This window comes from Prionailurus bengalensis, chromosome A1 (assembly GCF_016509475.1).
Source record: "Prionailurus bengalensis isolate Pbe53 chromosome A1, Fcat_Pben_1.1_paternal_pri, whole genome shotgun sequence".
NCBI lineage: Eukaryota > Metazoa > Chordata > Mammalia > Carnivora > Felidae > Prionailurus > Prionailurus bengalensis.
Window position 1 is genome coordinate 113,984,444 of NC_057343.1, and position 23,078 is coordinate 114,007,521.

Sequence of the window (23,078 nt, forward strand, 5' to 3'; positions counted from 1 at the left end):
GAGTGGTGGTCAAAACACACACTCAAGATATGGATTGGGGGTTCCTCAGAGTAGAGGAGGTGGTTGAAACCAACGGCAAACAAAATAGTGTCCAGAGAAAGCATGTCAAGTTAAGTTCACAGAGCAATCAGGTTTTATTCACACTTGTATTCCTAGAACTGAATGTGGTGCCAGCCTCCAGTGGCATTCGTCAATACAACATCTATTCATCTAAAAATCTATAAATAAATCTGTAAAGGCCCGTTGAGTGAATACATCTTAAAATCTTCCTCTTTCCTTGAATCAATTTGTCAAAGCAAATCTTACAAGTGGGTAAGCATTGCAAGAAGGTGCTGTGACCTTTTGGCTTACCTGTATCACCAAAGCTGGACACTGGCTTCTAGTTCTCATTCCTTTGGTCCTGCCCTTTAAATGAACCAAGGTGGCATCTGTGAAGTCACAGCTGGAGGAGCAAGGTGATATTTGACCTGCACAACTGTGCTGATTTGAGATGAATTTGGAGTGTGTCCATGAATGCCAACATCTCTTTGCTGTATCCTGTAACACCCCTAGAGTATTCATATTGGTCATTGTTCTCCTGACATTAGTTATTTTGTGGATTTATGAAGCGCCTTTCCCTGAACTGTCAATCTACAAATTGTCTGTAAAATCTACTCTGTGGGGTAAAGGAATGGAATTATTCATAAGATAGTTTCTACCTCAGCTCAGGGTGAAACTACTCACTCAGGGTATAATTAAGTCATAGACACACTGGCCTGAATGTGGATAAAGGTGGAAAGGAGATAATTCCTGTTCCAATTTGGGTGCTTTCTGATGTTTGACGAGCCTCTGGTGGGTTAATCCATGAACTGTGGAGAACTCAGAATTCCCTGTAAAGGAGACTGGGTTGTTTTTGTTGTTGTTGTTGTTGTTTTGTGTTTTAGTTTCAGGAGAATTGGAGAAGAACTGACAGGGGAGGGAAGGAATAGGCAGAACTGGAAAAGCTTAAGATTGTAAACAGGAAGACAACACTGAAATCCAATAGGTCAAAACTATGTAACAAAGGTAAAGCGTAGAAAAGGTGGAAGCAGCAAAAATAAGGGTTAGGTGTTCTAGACTGAGTGGACACAGATTGTGCTGAGAGGGGCCAGGACAGGCTTGACCACAGCAGGTATTCTTCCCTGCCATGTACAGAAGCACAGGAGAGGTCAGCATTGGCAGTCCCCTTTGCCCCTACTGTTTGTTCTCCGGAGAACGGGTGTGGACATAGCCAGGTGAGTTCACATGCAAGATAAGAAAATACAAATACATTCAGATGTTGCAGACAAATTAAAATTTATTGAGACAGACAGAAATGCACCTACTTAGGACTACAGTTAAAGCATTTACTATTAACCAAAGAGTCGTGTTCACATTCCAGATAAGTCTACATGGAAAAGCATTCAGAATTTACTAGATTTTTCTACATCACTATTTCATCTACAATAGGGACAACAAAATGACACTCAGGATTTGGTGGGCTCTCATTACAATGCTACACATTGAACAGGGACAAACATCAGTGACTTTGAGAAAAAGGTATAAAAAGACCAAAACCACCCACTGTAGAAAGGGCTCTTAGATGTTACTGTACAATGTGGTCAAAGTAAAAAATTAAAACAAAACAAATGTGAATTGCATTCTGGGAAAAGTAGAGGGGCAGACCTGGACAAACACGTAGTCATTCACTGCTGGGCGTGGGGAAATGGGCATAAAGAAGGGGAAACTGATAACCAAACCTCAGATTGAATATTAAGGTATTCCCATGCCTAGAATATCTGCAGAAACAAAAAGACATTAATATGGCAGACAACTAACTATGGTGGAAGAAAATTCTGGGGTTTAAGTTGGATGCCGAGGAAACGGTATTAAATAAGAGAACCATTTATGGAATAAGAATAAAACTATTTACTAGAGTTGCCAAAAATGAGTCGGTGAGGATTCAGTTCATGAACTGTCTCAAAAAAAGGTAATCGATTATCATGGTATTATTTTTTTTAATCAACATTTTTATGTATTCTTAGTTGCTAGCAAAAATGCTCCTGCCCAAAAGGAAGAAATCAAAAATTTCACTTCTAAAGATAAAGTTTCTAAAAATTGTACTAAAGCCCTTTAAAAATCCAGTGATGTCATGCCAAAGTTGAGGCACGAAAAGTGGTGTTAATGTTGGTTGGTCCATTGATTTTGGGTTTCCGGTCTTAGGAGGGCTTTTTATTTAATATCTTAATGAATCAAAATATCTTCTTGGAGTATCTTTGAAAATGAGCATCTCGTTAGCTTACTGGGAACTGACTACAGAGCACACTCTTCTCCATCATTAAGTGAATGCTAAGAATCTTTAAGTGTCATCTTATTTTGACACTTGTCATAAGATAATTAGGCAAATTAAAATCAGTGGTTCTCTGTTCCTCGAAGTTTCTCTAAGTGAAATCAGTTAGTCGATTTTAATTTGTTCTCTTGTGCATTTTTCCAAGCTCAGAGAGACAGTAACAATGGTTTTCTCTGATGGTGTAAACTGAGATTTTTTTTAATGTCTTGATTCTTTTATATACTCTATTATAATTTAGCTGCAATTAAACACCTGTTTTCTAAATTATGATCTTGGTGTTTCGTTCAGGTGAGAAAAAAAAATTGAAACAGGGATGATGCAGTTGAAATCCCAATACAGAGCTTGCCTCTGGCCTCTCTATACCTACAGTCCTGGTTGTACCCGTGTATATTAGGCCAAAGAAGTTTATTGTATCAAGTATGTTCATTTCTCATCTGAGACTAACTCTAGAGATGATGCCACTTTGGCCAATGCTAGGATTGGAAAATGCTGGTTTGAGGCGGGTTGACAGAGTACAAAGTGTTTTTTTGCCTGAGTTTTATGTGGTTGTCTTGTGGATGGGCTGGAATTCATGATGAACGAAAACAAACAACAGAAAAAAATGTGGGCCAGAAAGCCTTGCTGGGTGGCTGATGAGGGTATCCAGGAAGCTGGAAACCAGGTGGAGCAGGAGCTTAAGGGCTGGTACTGAACTAAATGGGACCACTTGAGGACTATTCTTTGGTACTTTGTATCTGAGTCAGCTTTGATAGGGTCAGAAATTCTAAAAACGATAGAGATAATGACCCTACCAAATTTGGAGACAGACTCTAATCGTGAACTTACTTCGGGAAAAGAAACACTGATGAAGGGCTTTCTTCATTGGTTTCTTAACATTGGTGCAGGTGAGGTGATAGGGACAGGACTAGCGGGTAAAAATCCAACCCTAGCTTCTCTGTGCTACGATGAAGTTCTTTTTGGCCTCCGTGTGGGATTGTTTACAAAGGATGAGTGGCGGTATAAAATCTGTACAGTTCGTGGACCCTCATTATGATCTGTGGATAGAAATGGGGCAAAAGCAAAACCTTAGATTAAGAATCCGGAATTTTCTTCTGCTAAGGAACACTGTGGTATTGTCTTCTCGGAGAGCAGGGGATATGATATGGAGACATGCCTTGGAAAAAGCCCTTGCGTAGGTAGGGAAGGTGAGAACCTGTGGCGGACGGGATTGTTGCAGCCCGGGGTGGGCTTGGAGCTGAAATGAAAGAGATGGCTTGTGAAGTTGCCCATGTGGGAGTCTCATGGCTTCTGCAAGAAAAGTGGTTTAGGCGGACAGAGGCTTATCCAAATCAAAGGGCTTCCAGGAACTCTGCTAATGCATAGGGGAAGGAGCATCCTCAGCCTGCAGGCTGCAAGTGCTGTTAGTGCAAAAAAAGGACTTTGATACAAATTTCTTATCCCAGAAATTGTGATCCAGGTCTGGACAGGCTGATAAATCTAGAATTGTTTTTCAGATGAGTTTTTAGAGGATCTTGAAACACTTTTTTCTGAGAGGTGTGTGTGTGCACCTTGTACACGTACAGTCTGTTCTGTACATACTCAAGCATGTACAGAGAGAAGCGTCCAGACACCATTTTTTATTAAGGAAATCAATTCCCCAGAGGAACTCTTGACTGAATTAAGGCTCTTGTTTGTAGGAAGCCAGATAGAGTGATATGAAAACTAATTTTTAGTTATTAACACCCGGGGTGGTGGGGCTAGGGGGGAAAAAAAGTACAGTGTGGTGTGTTTTCCACGACATCTACAGGACACAAGAAAAGCACTTAGACACCGTAAGGCCGGGAACCATGCTGGAATAACCACTGGTGTGGGTAATCAAAAAGCATCTTTGACGTTTACAAGGTGGGGGCTCCCTGCACTGTCAGAATCCCACATAAATCACATGCTTGTTGCAAAAATCTCATGGGAGGGAAGGGGGCTCGAATTCAGCCAGCCATTCCCCGTCTAAAAAACAAAACACAACACCCTTCTTCCCACACAAGCGTATGCAAAACCAGAATGCTCTGGGGACAAGAAGTGGTCTCCCAAACCTCGGGTCGGGTACAGAGAGCAACAATGGAGAAGAGGCCTTGGTGCTGCGGAGTCTTATGAGATACAAACGCAGGAGTAGGAAGTGACTTGCAATTCTGTGTGCACTTCGTGTCCTCTTCCCGATGGGGACTACCATATGTACCCGACCTCGTCCTCTTTGTCATCATCCTCGTCCTCATCATCCTCTGTCACTGCCCGGGTGTGCACCCTCAGCTTGCCCAATCTGTCCTTTGGTCCCAGCTCCCGTTCATCCTCCAGGTCGTCTAGCAGGACCACAGAGCCACCACTGCCAAAATCCCCTGACGTTTCCTGCTCCTCTTCTGAAATATTAAGAAGGAAGACAAGATGGAGGATTAGTTTCTCTTTATACCTTAGGACCATAAGAATGGTTCCTTCGCATGTGACTCAACTGTAGGGAAAAACCATGCAATTCACTCTCTGAATACTGGGGCCTCCCAGCCTGGAGGGACCACAGGCTTTGGTGGCCCCCAGAATTCTTGAGATGCTTCTACCTTCTGGGGTAGAACTGTGGGAGGTTTATCGAAGTCCCTCTGCCTGCGACAGTTCCTGACTGTTACAAAATGTTACCCAATCTCCTGCTCATGGTGAGTCCCTGCCACTCCGGAAGCTAGCTACGCATAATCACGTGTGCTTTATTCACATCACCATTGTAAACTTGTTCGCTGTAGACCACGGATAGGTCTTGAAATTTCCCTGCCCTGGGCTTTATTCAGTCAGGATGTGCAAGCCGTCATTGTGGGGCTGATGCAGGAAGACCTTACTCACCACAGCTCACAGTGCCCTGTTTCCTGGAGCCAGCCAGCTCGTTTCCGTATTTATCCACACACCAGCACTGCCCTGTGCTCCCGTGGCACTGTGTGGCTTTGTAATAGCCCTCCTCATTACACCGAGGTATGAATGCTCCTGAGGGAATAAAAGGTCCAATTTGAATCAGAGGTGCCCTGATACTCGGGGGGTGATGCCCTCCAAGACAGAGAAGAGGGCTAACCTATGAGACCGGGTACTTCTTGCACAGCTAGCAGGGGAGAATGGGGCCGTTGGTTATTACTTACTCAAGATGACAAGTCCCTGGGTTTGCTCAAGGTTAGACAGGATCGCTTCTTTGATGGGTTCTTATGTTTCCCCTCTAAATGGTGAATGGGTCCTACTCTTACAACTGGTTAATATTTTTTCAGTTTTACTGAGCTAGAATTGATGGGCAGCCTTGTGGAATGTCAACTGTAGGGCCAAATTTGACTCACATATACTGGGACATGATTACCACTGTAAGTTTACTTAACATCCATCATCTCAATGATTTAAAAAAAAAAAGATGTGTTTCCCTTGTGATGAGAACTCTTAGGATTTACTATTAACAACTTTCCTATGTACCACACAGCAAAATTGACTAGAGTCCTCATGCTGTACATTAAATTCCTAGTACTTACATGCCTTTCAACTGGAAGTTTGTACCTTTTGATCACCTTTCTCCAGTTCCCCACCCCCTACTCCCTACCGCTGGGGACTACCAGCCTGATGTCTTTTTCTATGAGTTTTTGTTGTAAACTTTTTTGGTTTATTTTTAGAGAGAGAGAGAACGTGTGTATACGTGAACAGGGGAAGGACAGAGACAGTGTGGAACCCACTTCAGCCTCTGACAACAGAGAACCCAGTGTGGGGCTGGAACTCACGGAATCACAACATCATGACCTGAGCCAAAGACGCTTAACCGACTGAGCCACCCTGGTGCCCCTGAGATTTTTAGATTCCACATATAGGTGAGATCATACAGTATTTGTCTGACTTACTTCACTTAGCATAATTTCTTCAGGGTCCATCTGTGTTGTCACAATGGGCAAGACTTCCTTCTCTTATGGTATACAATATTCTATCGTGTATACACACGCACCAATATGTCTTTATTCAGTAATCCGTTGATGGACACCTCTGTTGTTTCTGTATCTTGGCTACTATAAATAATGCTGAAGTGAACATAAGGGTACATATATCTCTTCGACAGAATGTCATTTCCTTGGGATATATTCTGAGAAGTTGAATTGCTGGATTGTATGGCAGTACTATTTTAAAATTTTTCATGAACCTCCATACTGCTTTCCCTAGCGGCTGGACCAATTTACATTCCCACCATCAGCGCACAATGCTTCCCTTTCTCCATGTCCTTACTAGCACTTGTTGTGTCTGGTCATTTTGATGACAGCCATTCTAACAGGTGTGAGGTGATATCTCACTGTGGTTTCGATAAGCATTTCCCTGATGATTAATAATGTTGAGCATCTTTTCATGTACCCGTTGGCCATCTGTATGTTTTCTTTAGAATGATGTCTATTTAGATCTTCTACCCATCTTTAAATCAGGTTTTTGGTTTTGGTTTGTTTTGCTACTGAGTTGAGTTCTTTATACATTTTGGGTATTAATCCCTTATCAGATATATGCTTTGCAAATGTTATTCCTCATTCTATAGGTTTTCTGATAATTTCGCTGTGCAGAAGCTTTTAAGTTTGATGTAGTCCCACTTTTTTTTTAAGTTAGTGGCTCGTGCTTCAGGTGTCCTATAAAAAATATCATTGCTGAGGCTCATGTCAAGAAGCTTTTTCCCCTATGTTTTCTTCTAGGAGTTTTATGGTTTCCAGTCTTGCATTTAAGTCTTTAATCCATTTTGAGTTAATTTTTGTGAGGGGTATAAAATAGACATCTAGTTTCAGTCTTTTACATGTGAATATTCAATCTTCCAAGCACCGTTTATTAAAGAGACTAATAGTAGACCTACATACTTGTGTTTATTTTTGGTTCCCTTGATCTTTGTGTCTGTTATTATGCCATCATGCTGCTTTGATGATTACAGCTTCATAATGTAGCTTGGAATCAGCAAGTGTAATGTCTCCTACTTTGTTCTTAGGATTGCTTTGGCTATCTGGGGTCTTTTGTGATTCCATATGAATTTTAGGATTGTTATTTCTATTTCTGCAGAACATACCAGTGGACTTTTGATAGGGATAGCAATTAAATTGTAGATGGTTTTGGGTGATATGGACATTTTAACAATATTAATTCTTCCACTCCATGAACATGGGATTCCTTTCCACTTATTTGTGTTGTCTTTGATTTCTTTCATCAGCATCATAGAGTTTTCAGTATATACATCTTTCACCTCCTTGGCTGAAACATATCTGCAAACAAGGAAAATTGTACTTCTTTCCAACTTGGATGCCTTTTCTTTTTCTTGACTGACTGTGCTGCATAGGACTTCCAGTAGTATGTTGAATAGGAGTGGTAAGAGTGCCCACTTTGTCTCGTTTCTGATATTAGAGGAAAAGATTTCAACCTTTCACTGTTGAATATGATGTTGGTTGTCTTATGTGGCATTTATTATGTTGAGGTTTGTTCCATTTATACCTAATTTGTGGAGAGTTTTTAAAAACCATGAATGGATACTGGATTTTGTCAAGTGAATTTTCTGCATCTATTTAGATATCACCTTGTATTAATATATCATATTGGTTGATTTGTGTATTTTGAACCATCCTTGCATCGCAGCATTAAATCCCATTTGATCCTTTTAATGCACTGTTGAATTTGGTTTACTAGTATTTTATTGGGAACTTTTGTATGTGTATTTAAGATACTGGCCTGTTTTTTTCTTGTAGGGTCCTTTCTGATTTTGCCATTGGGATAATGCTGGCCTCAAAAATGAGCTTGGGTGTGTTTCCTCTTCTTTGATCTTTTTTGGAAGAGTTGAAGAAGGTGTGGTGGTGTTAATTCTTTAAATGTTCACTAAAATTCACCAGTGAAGCCATTTGGTCCTGGGCTTTTGTTTTTTGGGGATATTTTTGATTAGTAATTCAATCTCCTTACTAGTAATTGGGATATTGTTTTCCTGGAGTAAATACTACTTGGCCATGATACATTGTTATTGGAATACTACTGACTGAATTTACTGATCCTTTTGCATCTGTGTTACTAGGTGATTCACTAAGTGATAAAACTATATGCCTCTATTTCTTCTACTTTTTTTATCATGGCACCCAATTCATGAAATGATTTAGGTGTTTTTCTTTGTCTCCTCTAGACATTTTGAATACACTTTCTTCTGTGAAAGACTCATAAAAATATTTTGGGCCTCTTTTGGGGGGCAGTGAGGTTAGCATTTTGATTTTGATTTTCAGGAATTTCATGGTTTTTCATACGGGTGGGTCTTCTGTTTCTCTTCCGTAACTCACAGTACTTGTTTCAACAAGGTTTTCAAGATTCTGTAAGTTGGCTTATAGCAGTGGTTGTCAAAGTGTGGTCCCAGGACCAGCACCTGCATCATTACCTGGAAACATCTGAGAAAAAGCATGTACTTGGGCCCTATCCCACCCAGATCTACTGAATCAGAAACTGTGCTTTTAGTAAACACTCCAAGTGATTCCAATACATGCTGAAGTTTTCTAATTTAGTCTTGGTCATTTTTTGACTTGAAAAAGTTAGTGTTTGTTTTTTCATAAATGCATTTGAAGCTATGACTATTCCTCTAAGTTTTTAGTTGCTTCCCTCTGATTTCGACCCACAAACCTCATTTTCATTCAATCCTGAAAGTAGTTTTAATTTCACTTTTGATTATTTATACTCCACGATGTATGGTCTATTTTGTTTTTAATTTGAATGCCCGTGAAAACACATTAGGAGATATCCCCATGTAGGAAATGATGTGTAAGAAGGTCAATGGTATTTTTATGAGTCAGCCAGAGTAATCTCTCTATGTGGGGAGATGTGATAAAGCAAGCTTGAAAACTAGGTGAGATTCAAGGTAGGACAAAGGTAGGCGTTTCATTGGTGTGAGCTAGGGAAAATGGAAGATGAGACGTTTTATCTCAGACTACATGCCTTATAAATGTCTCATTCATTATTAATGAAGCGGTAAGAAGATATGCATAGCCAATGAAAATAAAATTTAAAAACTAGATTTATACTAATTCTTTAACTACCTGTGGACCTTAGGCATATCACTCAAACGCCTGAATAACCTCCTACATGGAGAAATCAGATTAGTGAGCACAAGCCCTTGCACTGGACAGACCTATGGAAGTTGCCTTCAGATCAGAATGATACCTTTGTCTTCTTAGAACCTAGATCCACATAGGTCAAAGTCACAACTTTGGGGTTCTTCCTGAGTCGAACGGGGCATTATCAGAAGTGGGAGGTCTGAGGCAACCCAAAAATCAGTAGAGGAGAAACTACCTGAGTTCACGGACTACTTAGACAATCTGTAAAATCAAAACAAAACAAAACTTGCCCATTTCTTCAAGTACACAGGTGCATGTTTGAAATGGCAAGCCGCTTAAGGGATACACCTGCTTCTTAATGCTTAACAAGAAAAATTGTGAATTATTGTGTATTACATTGCCGCTGTCAGCTCTCTTTTTAAAAAGCAAGTAAACCAACCCAGACTCCTTTTTTGACAAATATATGAGGTTTACCAATCTCTGCAATGGCCTGGTCTGAATGCCATGACCACTTCTTAGTGCTGGAGAAAGAGGATATGCACCTGAAAGGGAACACTTCAACAAGCCAGCATTTGTTACCTTTACCTCCAGCCACACACGGGCATGTCAGGGAAAAGCACAGTTAACATTCAGACAGAGAGGAGAAATGTGCACTATTTAAACAGATTTATGCTTTCCTCCAGGGATTATTATGCACATGAATCCAAAAAACACATTTAAGCACACCCAAGCCTTTGAACCTGATCTGATAAATACAGAAGAGGCTACAGCTCATCTTCTTCCCTGAATGGACAATTTTGTCTGGGGAATAATTCATAGACGTTACCGCTTGAACTAGGAAGGAACACTTTCATGCTCCATTCAAGAGAGATTCTTGACAGAAGAGAAAGCCGAGGTTTACTGGAGCCCCAAGTAAGGGAGGAGCAGGCAGTAGAGACGGTGTTGGATTCCCACCCTTGCAGCCCTGCCCACTAGTCCTGGGCTAATGGACTAGGCAGCATTTCTCAAACAGCTCGCCTATCCTCAGACTACGTCCAGCCAGCTGTCTGGGGATGAAGCGAGGCATTTCTTTCAGGAAACACTGTTACCTAATGGAATAACCATTGCTGTGGCTCAACATTACACGAGACATAGTTGGTTTAATTAGTTGTTCAAACGAGTGACAAGAAATTGTACTTACCCAACAGGCTCTTCCCCTTGCTCAGCTTCTGGATCCTGTTCATTTCATTCTGGCAAGGGAGACCTGAAAAATAATTTATGAAAGTCAGTTTCCAGATGGTGCAGGACATAATCTCTAATGATTGGCTTCACTCGTGAAGTGAAATGTACACAATGACACACCTGGGACTGGAATGACTCCATATGCTGTTATTAAACAGCACAACAAATTCAGGCCATTAGTGTTACTAATCAAAAAAAAAAAACCCTTACATCATAAGGTACTTAAATAGTATTTGGGGGCTACTTGCATTGTATAGTAATTGTTCTTCCTGCCACCAACTCAGGCAAATGCCAAGTGCTTCTAGGTGATCTGGTAATAGACATTTTAATCAGCTGAGAACGAGGATCACAGCATCCTCGTGGTTAAGTGTTCCGAATCCACAGATGGGAGCAACTCACCAATACTTAATCTAACCCAGGTCTTGCTACAGGAGAGAAAGAGGATGAGAATAGCTACTTCAGACTTACATAGGCCTCAAGGAACAACTGTAAAATTATACAAACTTTGAAGCTATGTAAGAGATAGAGAGTAGCAGTGAGAATAGAAAAGTGAAACATTAACTCTCAGCCTCCAAGTCCTCAATTATAAAACACCTGTTGCCATGAATGAGCACAAAACTCAGTTCTCAAGGGAAGGACTGATAGAGTGGGAGCTGCATGGCCAATGAGGGCCTATGACAGTGTGCAGTTCTGTCTCCCAAAAGAAGAACTTATTCCATTCCAAGCCTAAAGAAAGATGGTTTCACCAGTTCTTGAGTCACCGTGACTTGCCTTGGCAGACCGCGTGGCTCTGGAAGGCTCTGATACGTGCTCATGGGCCCCGAGCCAAGGGCAGAAGTATTCTGAGTCTCAGAACATTTACTACAGGCCCCAGACTTGCTTGGACAGGAGTAGCGTAAGTACCTGACCACCTTCTTAACATCTTTTACCCTGTGGAGTGCACGATGCCACCCGGTCTCGTTGCTGGTTCCTTAAGAAAAACTAATATGCTTTATTCGCCCCTGGGTTTAAGGTGCTTTCAGAGTGCAGGAGAAAGATACCAACTGAAAACAACAAAGAAAAAGGGAAACAGATTCCATGTTTGATGAAGTAAAGCATTTACTATGACAAATAAGGGGCACTTAATGAATTCTTAGAATGTACCAGACAAGGTTCTAGAATTTTGTCCTTATCTTTACAACAATCCCATAAAGTAGGGACCAATATTCTTCCTATTTTACCACCGGAAAGCTCATCTTTGTGCAAAAACCATAGGCATTTAGAAGACTGTTCCTGAAGAATGCAAAAGTCGCCCACATTCATAGAAACACTGTGTCAGGGAGTTCCTCAAATGGTCCGATGGTAATTGTAAAAATTTTACTTCTCTTCCAGCAAGGAAACATGAATCAGGCTGAGACCTACTAAAAAGTACTGCAAGAAAACCCAACTCCACATGAAGAATTCTAACAGAAAACGCGGGCTTCTGAGCAAATGAAAATAGTTACCCAAGACTTAAGTAGTCAAGGGTTCTAATGAAAAAGACACTTGGGGCGCCTCAGTCGGTTAAGAGTCTAACTCTCGATCTCAGCTCATGTCTGTTGCAGCCCCTCACTGGGCTTCATGCTGGGTGTAGAGTCCACTTGAAAAAAAAAATCACCACACAAAAAGGACACTCCAGTTCAATGCAGATACAAAGGCTCAAAGACATAAGCGACACAGAAGAAAATTAAACAAATAAAGGAAGGCTGTATCTGAAGCAACAAAACTGATGTGCAACATGTATATAACTGATGCTCCTGAGCAGAGACTAATCAAATGGAACCAAATGTTTAATTCCAGAGCTCAAAAATGCATGACATAGGGGTGCCTGGGTGGCTCAGTCGGTAAGCGTCCGACTTCAGCTCAGGTCATGATCTCACGGTTCGTGAGTTCAAGCCCCGCATCAGGCTCCGTGCTGACAGCTCAGAGCCTGGAGCCTGCTTCGAATTCTGTGTCTCCCTCTCTCTCTGCCCCATCCCCATTCATGCTCTGTCTCTGTCTTAAAAAAATAAATAAAATATTTTTAAAAAATTAAAAAAATGCATGACATATCTCAGGAAAGTGTTACGAACTGAGCAAAACTAAGACATGTCCTAGGAAATTCATGTCCTTAATGGGGAACAAAAATTAGTACGGGTTCATATTATTCTATAGCTAAACCCAGTACTAGGAGAGTAAGTTTAATCTTGGCATCTTTGTTTCTGTATAAAGAAAATACCAATATTTACAGATACTCAAGTGGTAACTCAAGAAATATAATTCCAGTGAGAATTTTTGAAGAAACTTCAAAAACTCAAACGTAATACTAAAGAAAAATATCGAAACCAGTCAATAAATAATCCTACCACATGGAAAATTTTAAAGTTCTCTCTCAAAATTTTCTTGGACCGAAGAGGCATTTAGAGCCTTTATTGTAGGACATCTACACATTAATCATAGTAAAAAAAAAAAAAAAAAATCCTCACATACCTAATACCTATGGTCTATAGCTAAAAGGGTGCTTTGGAGACAACTTTTAGCCTTGAGTACATGCATTAATCAAAAGGAAATGAGGAAATGTGGAGGTCAAACGGAACTCCCAGGGCTGGTTCTGGGTCATGGAGGACGGTGGTAGAAATCCAACAAAAATAAAGAACCTAACTTAAGAAAAGGAGAGAGGCACACCTGGGTGGATCAGTTAAGCATCTGACTCTTGATTTTGGCTCAGGTCATGATCTCAGTGTTGTGAGATCAAGCCCCATATAGGGCTCTGTGCTGGGTGTGGAACCTGCTTGGAATTCTCTCTCTCCCTGTCCCTTCCCCACCTGCCACTCTGTTTCTCGCTCTCCCACAAAAAATAAAGAAATAATGAGAGAAATACACAAAATGAGTAATAAAAAAAAAAGAACTATAACAAAATGACTTCTGTTGTAGTTTGATCAACTTCTCCTGGATACCATAATGTGCCACGTAATGGGGTTCTGGCCTCCTTCAGCAGTTGCTGAAAGGGCAGCACATCCAGAGGCCTCCACACAGCGTGGTGACCAGCTCTGTCCCTTGATAAAGGCAGTAGCCTCACACTCAGGGTCCTGGCATTACACCTCCAAGAAGCACTAACACGGAGGCTTTGCTTGCTTAGGCTAAGCCTGAACCCTGGCTGAAGGTTACATGATTTTATATGGACTCAAGCCCAAAGCTATCATTAAACTTAGAACTCAATCACTCCAAGTATTTCTATTAAAGTAAGAACATGGCTATTATTTAACACGAATTTGAAGTATTAGTTGATGTGATTAGAAAAGAGAAGGTATAAAAAGAAAAAAAAATTATCACTATTTGCAGAGGTTATGATTGCACACCTCAAAAATCAAAGGAAACCAACCAGAATAATTATTATAAACATAATGAGAATTTAGTAAGGTGGGTGCGAACAAGATTAATACTGAAACCACCAGCAGTGAGGAACTATAATGGGAAAAAAAATCAATTTCCTTTACAAGGGCAATAAATAGACAGGAAGTACAGTATCTATGAGAACAAAACTTAAAAATGTAACTCCAGGAGCACCTGGATGGCTCAATTAGGCGTCCAGCTCTTGATTCTGGCTCAGGTCATGATCTCACAGTTTTTGGGTTCGAGCCCGGCTATGGGTTCTGTGCTGACATTGCAGAGCCCTCTTGGAATTCTCTCTGCCCCTCCCCCACATGGGTGTGCACGCTCTCTCTCGCTCTAAATAAATAAAAACCATTAAAAAAATATAACCCCATTGGTTGATAGATGCTGTTCTACAATAAAAGGATTCTAGATGGAAGAAGAGACGTATAAATATAAAGAAGTATTATATACAATAGAGGAAGCATTCAGATGAGAGGAGGGGGATAGGTTAGTCAATACGTGACAAAAAGGTAACTGAACAACCATTTCCAGGAGTGGGGATAGGGGCTGGGACCATCTCTGACCATACACCAAAAAAACCAAAAGTGATACAAGATTTCAATGAACAACCAACCAACCAAAATGTGCTGAAGAAAACACAAACACAAGAGAATCATGCACCTTCAAACACTGAAGGTATTTGGTACCTTTACCTAAGGTACCCAAAGGTACACTTTACCTTTCTAGACTTAATGTAAGCCTTATGGTTGCTACAAAACCATACAAGATGGAGAAATTTTACACTCTTAAATTGAAAAATGTCTTCCTAAAAAAATGGACCAAGTCAAAGTTGGGGAAAAATATATTTGCAATACATGTGACTTCAACAGTGCTAATGTCCTTCATTGAGAAAAAAAAATTCCTAGAAACATACCAAAAATGTACAAAAAATAGGAATTTCTCAAACACGAAGGTGTTCAATCTAAGTTATAATAAGAGAAATGAAATGAGACCCATGAGGAAATGTAACAGCTTGTCCCTTAACTTGGCAGTGACCACAAGGTTTGGCTCCACCGTGGGGAACTAGGTATTCTTGGAGAGCGTAAACATGGGTACAACGTTTTTGGAAGGCAAATTGGAAATACGGCTTAAATTTAAAAATGCACCTGCCCTGTGACCAGTAACTCTTTTAGGAATGTCTCTTGTAATCCTGTAAACATGTACATGAACGTGACACCACGTGCCCTTTTTTAACGCCCACATTTTCTGCTCTGGGGGTGCACAGATTCTGAATACACGCAGGCATACACACATGTATAATTTAAATACTATAATACTCATAACCATCTCCCTTTCCTGGGCAGAGGTTCTGACAGCCATGCCTGCAGAGTGCCCATGATACCCGATTCAGGCGGAGGCATATTTTCCTGGGACTTGGGAATGGAATTCAAATACAAGCCAGCGTCTGCTAGCTGTCGTGCGCCACACTTGGGCACAACCCCAGGAAGCTAAGGCAGAAGAAGCAAAGCTAGACTATGTGGCTTCTCCAGCAGACTCAGGGCTCCTGCCCCTAGATTCCTGAGAGTCTGTAGGGGGGCTCTCTTGTCTGACCTTCCAACAAATTAGAGATACTCCTGTATTCTTTCCACATATTCCTCAAATAGTGTGTCTTTCTGGAGTTAGTGGGAGTAGTTTATAACCGAAATCTCCTTGTCTACAAGATTCAGTATAAATCTGTATTTATCCCAGAGAAAAGGACAAGGGGCTTTCTCTAAGGGGAACATGGAGAACTCATGTGACAACGGGAATTATGATACTCTCACATTTGTACAGTATTTCTCACATTAAGGTTCTCACAGTGACCTTGGGAATTCTATAGCAAAGGTTCCGGCACCCATTTGACAGATGAAAAAATCGAGGCACAATATGGTCAGGAGATCGTCCCAGAGGGTGACTGAAGTAATGGACTCTACCATTATGCTCTTGAATTTTCTGATATACCATGAGAAGAGTGGAAATAAAATAGAAGAAAAGAGCCTTTGGGTCTGCCATTATCAGATGAATGCTCTACTCTCTACTTGTGTTCTTCTGCCTGATCTCCACCCAGGGCTCTCCCCAGTATGTGATATGTGGGCCTTCCTTGCCCAGTGTGGCTGCCCTGAACTTGGGACCCCACCTCTCTCCCGCCTTACCTCCAGGCTTCTGGAAACAGTAGCACCACTCATTGTTGGAGAGCTTGCCATCCTTGAATGAGTCACAGGAGTTGAAGAGAGGTTTGATACAGGGCTCATACTTATCCAGGTAGATGGCATTGATCTCTGAGTGGTCAAGAAGGAGGTCATAGTTCATATCTAACTTGTTAAACATCCAGCCCAGAGAGTCCTTGCAGATGGGCAGGATGCTGGTGTCAAATCCTGCAGAGAGAAGGGCACATCTCAGTGGCCACCCAGCCTAGATCTTCCCATCCCAAGAAGAGGCCCAGGGCCCACCCCACCTACAACCTCCCCTGAGACTATTTCCCTCCGTGGGTGGGTCTCAGGGGCACACTACTAGAAGATACTGTTGTTTGGGGGTTTTAAATAAGATAATTAAAAATGCTCTCAAACAGAAGTCAGCATCTGAGGAAAATATGTTTCAAAGGGAACAAGTCCCCTGTACCAATTTATGTGTGATGTAAATAAGAATTTACATTTACTAGACTTGCTTAAAACAGGGTATGCCAAAAGGAAGAGTACAAACATGGTGCGGAAAAGAAAAAACTTATAATTCTGCAAAGTATACTTTTATATTTAGGGGGGAAAATATGTGAAGAACCAAAACAAAAGAAACTATTGCAAAAAAAAGATGATGGCAGTGAAATGAAACTATATAGCACAATCCAGAAGCACTGATTATGTCCCAAAGGACTGTTAAATCCAAGCCGTTTGAACATTAATAGGAAAACAAGCCAGGTACCTGCTTCTGTTCCCTATTCTTCTTTTCTGCAGTCCCCTCAAGAGATACATGATATGGAATCCAAATTGAGTCAGACAATAATTTCTTTCTTATTTCCCTGGGGGAGGGGGGTAGTTTTCTTAAAGAATTACTTGTTTCCACAATGGAAACTGTACGCCCTAGAATAATAACACTTTGCTTAACACTCAGGATATTGAATCTACTGTAGACAACCCCCAGAGAAGGCATGCCCCAAATCTAAAATTGGTCTTTCTGTCAGAATCAAAAGCACTATGCAATTTCAAGTCATTCCATAAGCTGGATTTCTAGAAGTGGTTTCAGATTCCCAGGAAAAATTATGAAAAAAGTTCATTTTTGTGTAATTTAAGGTATTCCTCTAAGCACCTTATTCTTAATCATCTCATTCAACCCTTCTAATAGGCTTGTAAAATGGTATATCCTCTCTACTTTACAGATGGAAGAAAAAAAGCTCAAGGCTTAAGCTACTTGCTCAAGGTCATGTAATTGTGGAGCCGGGCTTCAAACATAGGTGGCCCAGCCCTGAGTCTACATTCTCTGTCCCTCTTCTCCCAGGGCTGCCTCTACTTCATGTGATGCTCCTACCCTGAGGACCTCTAGTTAGCTTGGGTGCCACATGCTTGAGGACGGGCAGGGCAAGGGAGTGATACGGTGACTACAACTGAGATCCTGATGGCGTCGGCCACCCATTCCCTGCGCATCAGGTTTCTATGTGCATTACCAACCCCTGCCTGCAGAATATGAAACGTAGCAAAATGCACCCACCTTTGTGAAAGCCTTATTTTTTACAAAGAGGTCTTCCCTGTCTAGGAACCAGTAAAGTAAGTACAGCACCTCTACCTCTGAGCTCTCACAAACCCTCTGCTTCCCCTTACTGTCAGTGAATATCCATTAGATGCTAAGCTCCTTGAGGGCAAAGACTGCTTTGTTCCCTTCAGTAGCCTCCACCAGTGCAGGCACATAGTAAGTTCTCAGTAAAAGTATTTATTGAGAGAAGTTCTCTAGCTACTGCAGAGTTTACTCCTTTAGACACAGAAGTCAATTTTTAAATTTAGTCCTATTGATATCTTAGAACGTGTCTTAGAAAACATCCCCCTTTTTAAGAGACATTAGGGGACATAATGTGGCCTCTTCTTTGAAGGTCATGATTGAACAGTCTCTATGATGAGGATGTCCTTAGGGGCTACTGAGTAAAGCAAGATCATTAACTCTGACACTAAATGGCTCCACAGTTATATATAGAATATTGTATGTAATATGCATCAACATTATAGGATATTAGTATTTTAATACATGGGAAAGAGGGGCTCACTGCTGAATGACCACCAAAGAGAAGTGCCAAACTGGTTGGACAGTGGGTCAAGCCCACTCCATACCCATTGGGAAGATACTAGAGAAAAGATACCCACACCTAGTATTGAGGAATGAAGAGGGAAAGACAGCAGCCCTTCTAGTTGACCCCAAGCATATGGGACTTATAAGGTTCCATGGTTTCCTCTTCAGAAGTCCTGAACTGATAAAAAACATCTCTCCCTCTTGCAGCCTTGTGGTTCCTGAAGACTCGCTTCACTGCCACTGCTTCAGGACATCAAGCCTAAGAGCCTCTTCGGGGACTCAATTTGCTTCTGGCCAAGGGCAGGTCTTTTGCCAGCTCCCTAGCTGTCTATAGAAGGAGTCTCCTGGGACTGGAGGCTGCAAGGAACAGTTCTCCTCACATCAATCTGCTCTTCATTGAAAGGTTATTCAGAAAGCCCAAGGGCCCAGCTGCTCCTCGTGGATCCCAGGGAAAGGTTCTTTTAGACCATCTGTGCATTAATTGTCCACTAACTCTCAAGGAAGCCTCCGGCAGGAATGGAAAAAAAAACACTCTTCCTTCCTCTTTCCCACAGACTCAGCCACCTGAAATCACCCTTTGGACACTTCAGTGTTTACTTCTCAGAAATGACCATTCCCTTAAAATAAAAGATCCAAACTAGTTAAACAAGTGTCCTCTATGTCAGTATTCTCTACCAGTATCTACAGCTACGAACGGCAAAGAATAACCAAAAATGAAGGTGATCGTTCTGATTTTGGCCAAAGACCAGATGCTGATTAAGCTTTGGATCCCAACAGTTACAAAACTCCATGTATGGGAACACGTGTGTTATTGAGGAAGACATTCTGAGCCAACTGAAGAAACCTACCCCTAATGCCCTTTGAGTTCAAGGCAGTGAGAGAGTCCATCAAGGTACAAAGATGCGGACCCATTCTGAGTTTTCTCTGTAGCTTATGATGACGCTCTGAATACAGGCTCTGCAAATTCACTGGTGGGGAGGGGGAACCCTTGCCTGGGAGTTTCTATGGAAAACAAAATGCCGTCTAACGTTCACAAAGATAAGTTATCAAAGATGTGTGATACATATGCGTTGCTTATAATAGCTGAACATTAGGAGCAACTTTAACACTCCAAAATAGAGGTCTAATTACATAAATTGTATCTATAACTTGGGAATCTATGTAGCTATTAGAAAGTGTAATAGTACTCAACAACATAGGAGGTCATAGTATGCTGCTAAGTGATAAAAGGTCATAAAACAACCTGTGAAGTGTGTGTGTATATACATATACAGACACCTAGATTTTCTTCTCTATGGCAAGGAAAATAATTAGAAGTCTATGCCACAACATGCTAACAGTTGTTAAAATGGTGGATTTTTGTATTTTTATACACAGTGAATATATTTTCTAAAATCTCTATACTTAAAGTATTATAATTTTGTGGCCAGACTTTAAAACATATAACATGTTATAGAGAGGAGGGGGAAATGCTTTGGAATTAAAGCAAATACCTGAAGTTGCTTTGTACATTTCACATAATGTTTCTGTGATTACTCTAAAAAACTGTTAAATCAATACTATCTCGTAACTAAGGAAATGTGATATTTAAAATGAAATAAATTAGCGAGAGCAAAGTTGGCCTTACTGCCTTGGGCTGCATCAGAGCTGGTGGGCTTGATGACCCGGTTGGCATCCTCATGAAGGGCTCCGAACCAGTCTTTCAGCCGGGAAGCAAGGTTCCTCAACTCCTTGTCTGTGCAGGCTGCAGAAAAGCAAATGGAACAAACAGTGAATCCATGGACTTTCTCCTCTAGTTAGCTCTCTGTCCTCAACATGCAATGCCATCCACGAAGCCACGCTCAAAACAAACCTCCCTCTCCAACCACGACACAACTCCTTACCCCCACTTGGAAAACAGGCCAAAGATACAGCAATGACAGGTAAGGAACGTGCCAGAGAGCCTAGACTCCCCGGGTAAGCAGCATTGTTCAGAACTGAACCTGGGCTGGCTCAGAGCTGTTAAAGCAAATGCTAATGGTCTCACAGTTGTTCACCAGTCTCCAAAGACCCCAAAAGATCCTTCTTGCTAACCCAATAAAACTTGCTATTGCAATTTGCCAGAGACCACATTTTCCACTAAATTCATGCCAAGAGAGATTAAAACTCGGCAACAGCCAATGTCCTTAGTGACAGGCTGCCTGGAACACTAAAAGATCCCAGTAATGGCACACTATCAATGTTGTTTTAGCCCAAGGTTGGGATTGGTGCATGTGGCCTATTTTGCTGGCCTTTTGGCAGACTGAGCTGACTTTCCCCTAAAGAGAGATGGATGCCTTCTCCATGCAAGTGTCCTTTCTCTTGCAGCCCATCTCTAACTATCAGGCTCATCTTTTAGGGTGCCGCATACGAACTGGGGCCAAGGAATACTCCTTCTGAGAACAAGAAGAAAACCAGGATGGATGGATGGACGGACGGACAGACGGTGGGGTACAGGTTCTATGAAGGTCTGATGGAGTGCTGAAGTAAGGGTTGAGGGAAGAAATCGATGAAGGAGGAACAATGGTGTGGGAAAGGGAGCTGATTTCCCCTACCTCCCAGATTTTGCCCTAATTCTGGGTATAGAGACTCCCTACAAAGGGTCCAGGCAATGGCGCACTTCCCAGAGGCAGAAAAACCAGCCATTCACATCTGGAGCACCAGAAATTCAAGACCTGAGGGGCCAAACCCTCAGTAAGAAGGGACAAAGACACGAACCCCACAACTGTCACTTTTCTCAGATTCTAAAGCTACAGGGACAGACAGTGCAGAAGCTAAGCTAAACACCATTATAGGGCAAAGCCAAGTTCTGAGTATCTTGTGGAGCTGACAGGATGCAGGTTAAAGCTGGACTCTACCAGTGAAGAGAGATCCCAGAAAATACCCCAGGCTCACCCCCAGAAGGCAATGGGGCAGTCATGAATGAGTAGACTGTCTTGCCAAAACTCCAGTCCTGCCTTCAGTCAGTGCAAGCTCTCACTAAAGAGAGCCTCCACCTGCCTCCAAAAGAAGAGAAGAGTATCATTCAGACCCTCTCCTCATTTTTCGAATCCATGTCTGCTCTCGGGAAAGCCCATTTTTCCTTAGCCTAGGATTTGGGGCTTGATGGGGAATCGAGCCAAACTTCCCAGACCCCAGGTGGGAAAGGCCTCCCTGACTCTCCGTTTGAGGGGGCTTTCATAGCTGTAGGTGAGATGAGTAGAGTCTTACTGCTCTCATAGCTGTGCTCCTCATTCTAGGCCAGGATCTAGATCTACGCTCTACAAAGCATGGAGGGGATGCCCTCTTTATACTCACATAAGTAAGGACCTCAAGACACTCAGCCTTCCTTTCAACAACCAGGACATGACCGTATCTTAAACCACTGGCCAGGAAATGGCACTAAGCATTGTCTTTTCTGGCAGCAGAGTATAGCAGCTCTGGGCTCACAGTGCCTGGAATGAATCCCAGCTTTACCACTTACTGGCTGGGTGGCTCAAACAAGTCACAACCTCTCCGCACCTCGGCTTCCTCATCTGTAAACCCAGGATATCATTAAGTCAGTATAAATTAGACCAAGTATGTAAAGTGCTTAGCAAAGTACATGGTACATAACAATTGTGGAGCATGTGCTATGATTTTAATTGCCACTACTATTATTTTTAAATTGAAGGTTTATAGGTAAGCTTAAAGCAAACATCGCAGCATGCAGAAAACCAGCGCGACAACTGTGCCTCAACAAAACTGGCTTTGGCCACATAAGAAATTGGGAGACATGGATACTTGCAATGGATACAGTTGTCATTAGTCAGATGTGGCTATTTATACTAACACTAATTTATATAAATAAAAGATGCCCAGGGTGGCTCAGTTGGTTAAGTATCTGACTTCAGCTCAGGTCATGATCTTGCGATTCGTGGGTTCGAGCCCCACGTCGGGCTCTGTGCTGACAGCTCGGAGCCTGGAGCCTGCTTCGGATTCTGTGTCTCCCTCTCTCTCTGCCCCTCCCCTGCTCATGCTCTGTCTCTCTGTCTCTCTGTCTCTCTCTCTCTCAAAAATAAACATTAAAACATTTTTTAAATAAATCAAAGACAGTTCTTCGGTTGCACTCACTCCATTCCAAGTGCTCACATGGCTGGGGACGCCGTACGCGATCATACACAGAGTGTTTCCATCATAGCACAATTCTGTGCCGGATACAATGGATGAAGTTAGCTATCCCTTTGGGATTTCCAACTTTTTGGAGGTTCATCATGATATGTCCTACCTCTACTCCTTCCCTTTGGTCTTTAAAGATGGGCTGAGGAAGAAGATCCCATGCCTGCTCAAGCCAGGAGCCTGCATCTCACACTAAGCCACACACACAGCAAGGAGAGGGCAGGTTCACACTGACACGTGGACGGGTCCCAACTTGGAACGTTGGGATAGGGTGCTCACCTTTCTGACTTCTCAGATGCCAAGCAGCGCATAAGGGAGAGGATGTGGTCTGTTTTCCCGATAGGAGTGAGATGTGGGCTCTAGAGTCAATCTCACATTTGAAAATGGAAAATTAATAGCATCTATTTCTTCTCAATTGCCATGCACACCATCTATTCTAAACGTTCTCCGAGCAGAGAAAATTGCCAAGTCAACTTGCAAAGGAAATGAATCCCCATCTCACACTGCAGGATAAATTAGTCAGTCATGTTTAACTAAACCCTGACAGATGTGCAGGTAATCTATATCTTTAGAAGGCTGTTGAATTTCCCACAGGCTTTCCA

General features: G+C 41.9%; 1 protein-coding gene across 2 annotated transcripts in view; it reads right to left on the minus strand.

Moving 5' to 3' along the window:
- Positions 1-1,297: 1,297 nt before the first annotated feature.
- Positions 1,298-23,078, minus strand: part of SPOCK1 (SPARC (osteonectin), cwcv and kazal like domains proteoglycan 1) — a 521,381-nt gene continuing 499,600 nt past the window's right edge. For both annotated transcript variants that reach the window (XM_043588493.1, XM_043588489.1), the window contains 5 exons: positions 19,949-20,065; positions 16,206-16,427; positions 10,601-10,663; positions 5,204-5,341; positions 1,298-4,737 (listed from right to left, as the gene is read on the minus strand). In XM_043588493.1, coding sequence (XP_043444428.1) covers positions 4,547-4,737; positions 5,204-5,341; positions 10,601-10,663; positions 16,206-16,427; positions 19,949-20,065 — 731 coding nt within the window. In that variant the 3' untranslated portion in view covers positions 1,298-4,546. The remainder of the gene's footprint in view (positions 4,738-5,203; positions 5,342-10,600; positions 10,664-16,205; positions 16,428-19,948; positions 20,066-23,078) is intronic.